The sequence below is a fragment of the Schistocerca gregaria genome, chromosome 4 (genome assembly GCF_023897955.1).
Source record: "Schistocerca gregaria isolate iqSchGreg1 chromosome 4, iqSchGreg1.2, whole genome shotgun sequence".
In the NCBI taxonomy this organism is placed as follows: Eukaryota; Metazoa; Arthropoda; class Insecta; order Orthoptera; family Acrididae; genus Schistocerca; species Schistocerca gregaria.
Window position 1 is genome coordinate 491,791,298 of NC_064923.1, and position 10,958 is coordinate 491,802,255.

The 10,958-nt window shown below is 38.2% G+C and overlaps 1 protein-coding gene across 2 annotated transcripts in view; it reads left to right on the forward strand.

Annotated features, from left to right (window-relative positions):
• The window catches only part of LOC126266701 (receptor expression-enhancing protein 6-like), a 54,508-nt gene extending 43,899 nt beyond the window's left edge, over nt 1–10,609 (forward strand). For both annotated transcript variants that reach the window (XM_049971144.1, XM_049971145.1), the window contains one exon: nt 10,126–10,609. In XM_049971144.1, coding sequence (XP_049827101.1) covers nt 10,126–10,166 — 41 coding nt within the window. In that variant the 3' untranslated portion in view covers nt 10,167–10,609. The remainder of the gene's footprint in view (nt 1–10,125) is intronic.
• Nucleotides 10,610–10,958: the final 349 nt, after the last annotated feature.

Below are 10,958 nucleotides of genomic sequence, written 5' to 3' on the forward strand. Positions count from 1 at the left end.
CTTGGGAGGCTTGGTTGCAGCTGGATGATGTGGCCATGGAGAAGATGTGGAATGACACAACATTCAGCATCCTTAGTGCTCAACACTAATAAGTATTTCTCATTATTCAGAGAAACTGCAGTCTCTGTTTTCCCCTGGAAATGGGCCATAGTATTGCTGATACCCAACTCAATTGGAAGTTTATCAGACACTTGGCCATGTTCTGCCGAGATGAGTGAATGTGGACGCTTGTTCAGGTTTTACCGCCCAGACGTTGTTGATTAACATTAGCACATTGGCCTGCAGTGATGTTTCCATGCTCTTGTACACTACTGCTAAGTGCCCTTGCTTGTGACAAATGTAACGTGTCATAGAACTGAATGCTGGTAGAGCTTGTGGTGCATCCAACAGTTCAGACAAGACAGAGTATTACTGAGGGGGATCTTTCCTTATTATCTATTGAAGGTGTGCTCTGTTTAGACACTTGGTTAGGTTGCATCTGTTTACTAAGTTCATTAAAATCTATTTTGGAGCAAGAAGTATTTTCATGTCTGGGCTCACTGTGAGTGTCACCTGGAAGACTAACTTGCTGGCATGCAGAGGAGAGATGAACTATCAGAAAACACTATTTTAAGATGCTACTAACACCTCTAAAGTTCAGATAATATTTGCTATTGTGCGTTATTCGGAGTTGGGCAATTCTGAAGCTGTACACTGGACCTCTTTGTTTGGTGCAACTACATTTCTGACTAAGGAAGCAGCATATGTGAGTGCACAATTTACACATTCAGATCTGCATTTATGAATAAGGCCTATCAGATCTGCTATCACAAAGCTTCAGGTCTGTACTGGCCACAGCGTTTGCACAGTTTCATAAGGGCTGCTACTACTGCTTGCTAAGAGAGTGCTCTGGACTGTGGAATCTGCAGCAACCAGTGAGGGGTGAGGCAGAGGTTTCCCCAACAGTGCTTGTCCCACAGGCTGCATGCATGTTTTGGATCAGCTCCTCATTATGAGTGATCAACTCTTGCATCTGCTCCTGCTATAGTTGTTGTACCTGCTGGTGCCCCTGCTATGTTATTTGATGCTGACAAAGCTCCAGAAATTGTTGATCTATCATTACGAGCTATTTACCAACATGAGCATCAGCCTCGACATCACTTTTATAGTACATTACCCCAGTACTGGAGTGCCACAATGCTGTTTCTCAGGAGTGTAGTAGAGAATAAGAGTGGACAGCCTTTATACTGATCACCAAGCAAAGGGCACAGACTGATCTTAACATACCTACTTCAGAAACTTGAAGGACCAATGGGAAAAGTACCACATATGAATATCAGTGTTATAGATTAGGTGGAAGGAGACATGGATGTTGGATTCTGGTGACTAAACAGTGTTCTGCAGCAGCAGATGTACAGCCAGTCTTGGAACTGGTTTGCTAGTACACAGAGAGTACAATTCGGCAATATCAAATTTCAAGCCCATAAATGGTGGGATATGCACACTGAGAACAAGAATGGAAATTGTTATGACACTGACTTCTACCCATCGACAAACAAAGCTTGAAGGCTTGTATGATACAATAGTGCAAAATAATGTGAAAGTAATAGGAGCTATTAATGCCAAAGTGGGAAGAGAAACGGTGTTTTGACCAAATGTGGGAAAGTGCAGTCTACATACAGAGCATGAGGCTGGTTGATTTTTACTGTAATGAAAACATCTCACAAGTGATGCCTGCAAAGAAGGCATGGCTCAGACATTAAGGGTGTTAAGGTGAGGAGGCAGGCTGATGCAGATTTGTATGGTCAAGCAGAGGCAGAGGATACCAACAAAAATCTGTAACCATGTAGGAAAGAACAAGTAGTAATATGTGGATCCAGTCAACAACAATGAGAGGGAAAGAGCAGAATTCCAAAGAGAAATGGATGACAGGATGAGAGTGATTGTCATTGAGGAGGCAGCTATCATCAAGGAGCAGTGGCAACTAATGGGAAGATTAAGACAGCAGACAATGGAAGTAAAGCTGGAACTTGATAATGGAGTAAAGCAAAGTGAGTGGTGCAATAATAAACGCGAGAAAGCTACTGAGGAACAAAGTGCGAAGTAAAAGGTGCGCCAGCAAAATACACAGTTTACCGGACAAAGTTATGAAGAAATCGGGTGGAAAGCAAAAATTATTTGCAGAAGCAAAAAAGAGAAAATATGAGAAAAATAGATTGAAAGACATCGAGGAATGTGGAAATGAAAATGATATGAGAAGAATGTTTAAGGGAATAAGAGGGGTGAAACAAGGATGGCAGCCTTGGATAACAAAATGCAGGAATAAAAAAGGAGAGTTGATTGGAGGTGAAACTAAAATCGTTCATGTACGAAACTCAGAAGGCTTCATGGAATGAATTAAAGGACTTCACCTAGGAGAAAGTGACAAAACGGTGAGCTTAGATGTGGTTTTTGTCTTCACGAGGTGGCCATTGGAGTAGGTCATAAACTTGTCAGTAAGAAGTTTGGAGTCACATTGATAAGACAGTCAGAGCTCATGCTTACCTCAACCTCTTTCTGTTAGACGGCAACCATTAAAATTGGGTAAATGATGTGGTCATGGGATGCCCAGTCACCAGTACGTGAAATAGTAAATTTATACAGGGAGCACTTTGAGGAGAATATTTTGCTACAGATAATTATAAAACTGGCTTGCTTCTACCACTATGTGGAATGCACACTTATCTTTTGAGAAACATTGGACAAATTGCTGAAACATGTGAATTTGTTCTGTCTCATCCCACTATGGAAGTAGAATAAAACAGGGCTATCTCATTCCTGGATACCGTAGAGATATGTAAATGTGATGTTAGGCTGAAGCACAGTACATACAGGAAACCTATTCATAGGGATTTATATCTAATACTTCATTGTCACAACAGCTTCTATCGTGAAGAAATCTTGTGCAGGTAAGTCTACAGAGAAAGAGCCTTCTCCATGAGAGCCAATTAGCAGAGCTCAAATGCCTAAAGACCATGTTCAAAAGAAATGGAAATAAAAACCAGCTAATATGGTACATGTTGCAAGAGCAGAAGCAGCAATGTGAAAGCATGAGAGCAGGAGGCTGCCAAGGCAATAGTGTACATCATATATGTAGGTAAAATGTTGAACAAGACTGGCAACATCATAGGAAAGCATGACATTAAGTCAGTCTTTCATCCTCCTCCCAAGAGCCTGGCTCTTAGTGTGTGTGAAGGGTGACTTTAGCCACAGCAAGCAGAGTCATGGTATCTGCTGCCAATGTTGCAAAACCTTAATCAGGGTGACTGAACAATTTAGAGATGATGCCACGAGCATAAATGCTGAACTGAACTCTACCAACCCACCATATCAACTGTTGTATTGTCGAGAAGCTGAGCACTCCATGGAGCATGACAAAGTGAAGGGGCTCTGAGTCTTTGGAATTAAAGGAGGAGTAAAAATCGAACTTGACAGATTCTGATAAAGCCTAGCTTGTGACCTAATGATTAGCAGAGGGTGCAGTACGATATGTGACACACACAACAATGCGCAGGAGAGCTTCTGTAAAGTTTGGAACGTAGGAGAAGATACTGGCAGAAGTAAAGCTGTGAGGACGGGGTGTGAGTCGTGCTTGGGTAGCTCATTTGGTAGAGTACTTGCCCGCTAAAGGCAAAGATCACAAGTTCGAGTCCTGGTCTGGCACACAGTTTTAATCTGCCAGGAAGTTTCAGTTTCAGTGTAGTCTGCCCCTTCATGAGACCTCATGTTCTGAATTCTCGGAGATAATCCGGGGAAAAGTTCAGCTAGTAAAAAAACAGGCAAAGGCTTCCTGATGCTCCCTTCTACAATGACACCAGTTTTGTGGTACAAACACCTGGATTCTGCAATAGCTCTATTGAGTCAGTTGACATAGAGATATCAGAAAACCTAATAAACAGGGACAGAGGCTTAAGCTTAAGACTTGAGGTTCAGCACTAAGTTTATTAACATCTTGCCAGCCATCAAATCCACCAGAGCTTTGAAACAATGATAATGTGTATTTCATGTAATACCTGTGCAGACTGAAAAAACAAGAGCATCAAAGGGTGTAGTGGACATTGGGAGTTGCCCAGAGAGAAACAGTAGTTTGATCTGTTTAGAGTTCTAGCAGCAAGTATACATTCAACTAAACTCACGGCATCTGAAGAAGAAGAAGAAGAAGAAGAAGAAGAAGAAGAAGACAGACCATCAGTCACAAAACTATTTTACTTAAAGCAGTAATTTAGCTTCACCTGGAAGCACTGCATTCATCTTAAAGAAATTTATTTGCATAGAGCACAATGTGTGTGTTCAGTTTGCTTCAGCTTAGTTATTAGGGTTACCTTAATGACTAATCTCTCTCTCTCTCTCTCTCTCTCTCTCTCTCTCTCTCTCTCTCTCTCTCTCTCTCTCTCTCTCTCTCTCTCTCTCCCCCTCCCCCTCCCTCCCCCCTGCATACCATCACATTACTTCAGTGGGTTTCAGATTTGTCATAGCAGATCATGACATAATTATCTTGCAACTTGGAGTATCTGTCTTCTGATACAGTACTATGTTAGTCTTGAAATTTAATTTCACAGATTGTATCCTTAAATGAAGTCTGGCTAGGTAACCATTGAATTTCGACAATGTGTTTGCAGTGTCTGTCCCACGATAGCTGTGTAAAATCGTGTCTTTCCATTCACCCCCTCCCATCATTCGTCTTAATGTGTCACAAATACCTTCTTAAAACTCCTAGCTTGTGCCCCGTCACTAGTAAATATGCTGTTGACATTATAGAGGCATCATAGCATTATTTGTCATTTTATTCTGTGTACCTTTGAAAGGGAGAATGTAATAAAGAAGGATGGAATCATCAGCAGGTATACTGCTGGTTCTTGTTGTCCAATTGTCACAATGGTTTGTTGAATAATTCTGTAGCTATCATCAGGTTTTTCAGTGCAACTGATGATAGAGACAGGATTACTTGGGTGGAGGTATCGCCCAGATTGAATTCTCCCACACACTTTCCACAATTCAGGGTGTACTTAGTCTGGGAACACCTTCAGTTATTTATTGCACAAGAACCAAACATTGTACAGATATCATACATACATCATTTTGAAGAGAAACCCTGCAAATTTTTTTTCATGTATACCGCCACAGTGTAGCTTGGTAAATTGCCGATATTCAGCGCTAGTCGCAAACATAGCAATTTCAGGTGCGATCGATTGGTCGTACTAAAGAGGAGACAGCTGTTTCACAAAATGGCCTCGCCGATCACCAGATCTCACTTTGTGTGACTTTTTTCTGTGGGGACACATTAAAGACCTGGTGTATGTACCGCCTCTACCATGTGAGATAGCAGACCTCTTGGAGAGAATATGGGAAGACTGCCACAGTTGATGATGCCATGCTGGCACAGGTATGGTAAGAATGCGATTACCTTCTTGGCGTCTGCTGGGTCACTCATGGTTCCGATATTGAATGTTAAAACAACTTTGAGTTTCTCTGTAAAATGCAGTATGTATGACATTTGTACAACGTTTAATTCTTGTGCATTAAGTAATTGAAAGTGTTCCTGGACTTAATGTACACCCCTAATTTTTCCACCATGTGCATTCATGCCCTTTTTTCAGCAGGTATTGGATGACCACACACTTGCTCTTTCTCTCAATTTTTCAAAATGTGTACACCTTTTACACTTCAGACTCCAATATCTGAAAAAAGAAAGATATTAATGAAAAATTTGGTAAGACCACTTTTGTCATTAGTAACATGAAAGTCTTGAACCTCTGTCTCAGTATTTCAAGGTATGCTGTTTAGAACCAGTTAAAAAAGCTTCACAGCGCTAGACTCAGAATCTTGGAATAATTTGCATTGAAAGTATTTTTTGATTATGGCATTTTGCATAATTATCTCACTGTCACTGATTCTTAATTACATAAATTACTAATAATGATTTGTGAGATTCGTCAGGGAAATAAAACATTTAAAACTGAACTTCTTTGGATCACTTCAGTGTGTGACATACAGATATGCTATGCAGCAAGCTTGAACTGCAACTTTTGTTTACTCTGTGCTCTTTCATGAATAATGTTGAGATGAGAGACAGTGTTAGGGTTACCATAAAAGTGTGTTGCTGAGGTTTTAAGACATGGAATTGAAATTTATTATTTGTTACAATCCTATGAAATTATGTCTCTTTTATGGCTCAGTGCCACAAAACATTGCCTCTCTTATAGTTAAACTATAGTTCAAAACTATTTTACATTGATCAACAGTGTGCTTAGTTGATGTTTCAGTTTTATGTACAATATTTCTTCAGATGCAGAGATGGTCTTTGAAATATTGTGCATGGTGTGGAAACAGCAACTTGGTAGAACATCCGGAAGCACACTATTAATCGCACACTATGCCATCATGCCAAGAAAACCTGAGAGATCTTATTTTATGTTGCATCTACTACCTGAAAAACTGCTAACTTTTTAGTTTTGTTTATGTGTAAGTTAACAACAAGAGTATCATTCAATAATTTGAGACAAATAGAAATGGAGAAAAATACAGTGAATTTATAATACTGTTGTCAGTGTTGCTCTCTACCAGCATTAAGGCATCCATCCCATACCTCTGTCAGATTCCTAATTTCAGTAGTGAAGAATTCTTGGTCTTTGAGTTACTTGGTTTCTTTTAGACCATGCTGTCTCTTAAATTGGTGCCATGTAATCATTTGAAAATCTTAGTGCTAAGTCAGGACTGGAATGTGTATGTGCTAACAACCACTGATCCAATTTGGGATCAGCTTGCATTTTTCAAAGCTGTATGGGGGGGGGGGGGGGGGGGGAGGGGAGGGGAGGGGAGGGGAGGGGAGAGTTACTGAGTATTGCTTTTATGAAAGCTTCCTAATATCTTGTTCTTATCTCATTGATAAATTTAATTACAGTAATCACTGTTCATTGTATATTGTCCTTCTAAATCACAAAATACAAATGACCAAGAAGAGCCTCAGAAGGCCATTAACTTTAGTTTGCCAGCAGACTTCTGAAATTTGAAACAAATTCTAAGGTTACCTTAGAAGAGTGTGCTGTATGGATTCAGGTTCACAATGATAAAATCATATTTATTTGCGACTTACAAAATCTATCATCTCCTTCAAAAAACTGTTCTTTGTGTACAAAACAAATGCCGGTATGGATGTCACATGGATTTGGGGTCACTGTTAGAATAAACTTGCACACTTTGTGATAATTAGACTTATGTAGGCTTAAATATCCAACTTGGTACTAATCAGCAATTGCCCGAGGTATGTAGGCATACATATCTGAATAATGGTATTTATGCACTAACTATTAGATCTGTGTATACATATTTTATTTAAACACACTTGAGTATACTCTGGTTGGCTTCACACCTTCAAATAACAAGGTGTTTCCTCTTTATATTGGACTTGCGGCATTCATGTTCGTAAAAAAACTGACACACAGAAATAACTTAGAATCGTTAGATTTGTTTTTATTTTCCTTCAAGACAAGTAACTGAATTTGTTTCAAAGCTTGCTAACTTAAACACACAATTTCATGTATTAATATTTTGTGGTCTTCCTACTGATAAAGTTTGTTCTTCTAATTATTGAGAAATATTTGTAGTTACTGGGTTTATTGAGAGTACAAGCTTCTTAGCTTCAGATAGGACATAATTTACAAAAATTCTGAGCACTGAGAGGCAGTAGAACACTCTCAAAATCTAAAATGTTCTGTGAGAAAGGCAAATGTGCTTGGAAAGAGGAAAGTGCCCTAAGAGCATACAAAAATGAGGAACAAAGTTACAGTGGCAAACATCAGCTTTCCTCATTATTAGTGTATTTAATAACACAGGGAATCTGAAATTTCCTCAAGATAAAAGTACCTCGAACCAAAAGTTTGGGAACAAGCTGTGTAGTATACGTATCTACCATCAGTTCTCCGACTTGCATTACACTAATTCCTTTTTCCTTTCCTTCCTCTCCTCAGATTTATGCATCTGCACTCTGAAAGCCACTTTGCAGTGTGTGGTTAAAAGTACTTCGGATACCACTATCATTTCCCACCTTTCCTGTTCAATTTGCAAATTGTACATAGGAAGACCAACTGATGGTAAGCCTCCATGTGAGTTCAAATTACTCTGATTTCCCCCCCCCCCCTCGTTTTGGTCATTTTGTGATATGATTGTGGGAAAAAATAATGTACTGTGTGAATCTTCTCAGTTTTGAATAAACCACTGTGTGATACTCATGGTCTCTGTTATAGTGTCTGCAAATAGTTTGATGCCCATCACACACACTCTACACCTACCTCTTCTAGGGATTTTCTCCATTTTTAATGCTATCCATTAAGCGTCCAAGACGACAGAGTGTTACAAAAGAGCTGCTTAGATGAGAGTTTTGGTTTCTACTTGTCAAAAATTTAATTCAATGCAGTTGCTCCAGTTTATATCTCTGTAGTTACATACTTCTAGATATTTTACAGTTGTTGTTTGCAGTGATTGAGCACCAAGTGAGTCAAGTTCATTTATGTTGTCAACTACAAGTGTCTACACAAAACATTGATTTTCTGCAGGTGTACCTGCATTTTTCTCAAAATTTCTAACTTGAGTCAGCTACATGCGTCACCTGTGAATAACGTTGTGGATCTTCTGTTATCGAAATTATTGATATGTAAGCAGTGAACAGTTAAGACACTGGTAGTTGGCATCAGCATGCCCGTGGCTACTCCCATATATGAAGATTTGACCTATTATGAACAACAAAGGGTTTTTTTTATTGGCAACTCCATGGAGTATTCTGTGCACCACGATTAAATAGTGGATGTAATTTGAAGGAGAATCGGCATTGGTCGTATTTTTGTTTTGTTTTATCCGCAAAATCAATTTTAGATTACTTAGTGACCATCCTCAGTGCTGTAATTTACAATTAAAATTGGTAGGCACTGGTATCACATGAGTTTATGTGATCGCTCTAAGCTTGTTGATACCAGTGCCTACCAATTTTAATTGTAAATTACAGCACTGAGGATGGTCACTATGTGACCGAAAATCGTTTTTGCGGATAATAAAAAAAGACCAATGCTGATTCTCCTTCCAATTCCATCTACAAAGATTTTTGTTTGGTGGGAAGTACGGAAACTGCTGAGATACTCATTAGGCTCATATACCGTCCATTATGAAACAGTGAAAAATTAGGGAATCCGTCTCTGAAATCAAGAAACAAAATACCTACAATTGTCTAATAGGCTCTGGATTTTATGGATGAAGAAAGGAATTTTTATTTCACAACTTTTCAGTTTTGGAGAATCAATTTTTCCCTATAGAGTAGATACTGGATTGTAACAAATAAGTGTAAAACATGTTCTGTAATTCTAGAAGTTGAGTATGAGTAATAAAAATGTATAGTTACAGAAATGACAATGCTCCTCCAAAACTGGTAATGACTTACATCTTTTTCCAGTCACTGTGAGCTCGAGAACTTCATTGTTCCAGTGACCAGTATAATCTGCGGAGAGATGAACATTACTATTTTTAATCTATGAATCTATATGGAGAAAAGATACCCTTTCTTTGTTGCGCTTTTTACTTGATGTTAAATTCTGCAATATATTTTTTCAGTATCTTAATATGGCATTCTCACAACAATTTTTTTCTTTTCATATTCAATGTGCCTCCCAATTCATTTGGTCTTTTCTTGTCAATTTAGATCTTACTAATGTTTTTTTTAAATTTCTTCTTCTCAGGTTTCTCTTTCATCTACAACTTGAGGTTCCATTATTCTTCATATTTCAATGTCAAGTTAATTGGGTCTGATTTTTGACGCCATGAAACTCTATTAAATTCCAATATACTAGGAACATCATCAGATTACAGAGTCCATTTTTATTTTCAGTTCCTTAAATGCATCTTACCACCTGGGCTGTAATGACAGTATTTCTGTCCTTCCTTTTTATATTTGTGTTTGCTTTATCCTTATAATAAAGTAATTTAGTTCTGAAAGCATGTTTTGAATAAATGTGGACACCTTGTGTTGTAGATGTTCTTGTGTATGTACTTTTTATCTGAACGTCATATTTTGATGACACTATATAAAACATATGACTGTATTAATTTTAATGTTTGTTCCAGCAACAAAATTAATAGCTGAGAATATACTGAAGAAAGATTGATGTGCAGTGGGCTGTGCAAGTTACGAGCACATATTCTTCACATCTTTTATAATTTTTGATGGAGTGTTTCGCGTTGGACAAACGTCTCAATCGTAGCATCTCTTGTCTTGGCAAGTTGTCCAAATGTCACTGTGTTTGATGTTACTCACAAAGGTGTGATAAATGTGAAATCAGTATGTTAACTGCACGAATAAAATTTTTCCTGCCAACAGCTTTGCAATAAGTGGTGTTTTGAATAATGTTTTTGTTGTAATTGATGTTTGAATTGACACACAGTTATTGTCTTAAATTTTTATGTCTTTTGAGGAGCGTAGCTCTGACCTTAATGTGTTGTGCATATTTTGTAAATTCTTGTTTATGGGCCCAGTATCTTCTGCAAATTTTGGACAAATATACATGCACACACTGTTGCAGTTTATAATAAAATATTTTTGATTACCATATTTTCCCCCTATCTACTTACTAAACATTTATAGCTTCATCAGTTTCCAGTAATTCACTCTTCATATTATCTAAATCACAAAACTGATAACCCTCAGCAGTGTAGAAAGATTGAAAGTATGCATCGCAAAGAGAAGTAGCTGAGAGAATGAAATTATGTGTTTTGTATTGACTTTGTTAAATTGCTTTATTCTATTTCTGCTTACTCAAGGGACAATGGTCATGTTAACTATAACAGTGGAAAACTACTATTTTAAAAGCACTTTCCTGTCTGAGTTACATCAAGTAGCTGCTTCTGTTTTAATACTGCTTTGCTTAACATATACAAAACTACTCTGGTACACGTCAAAG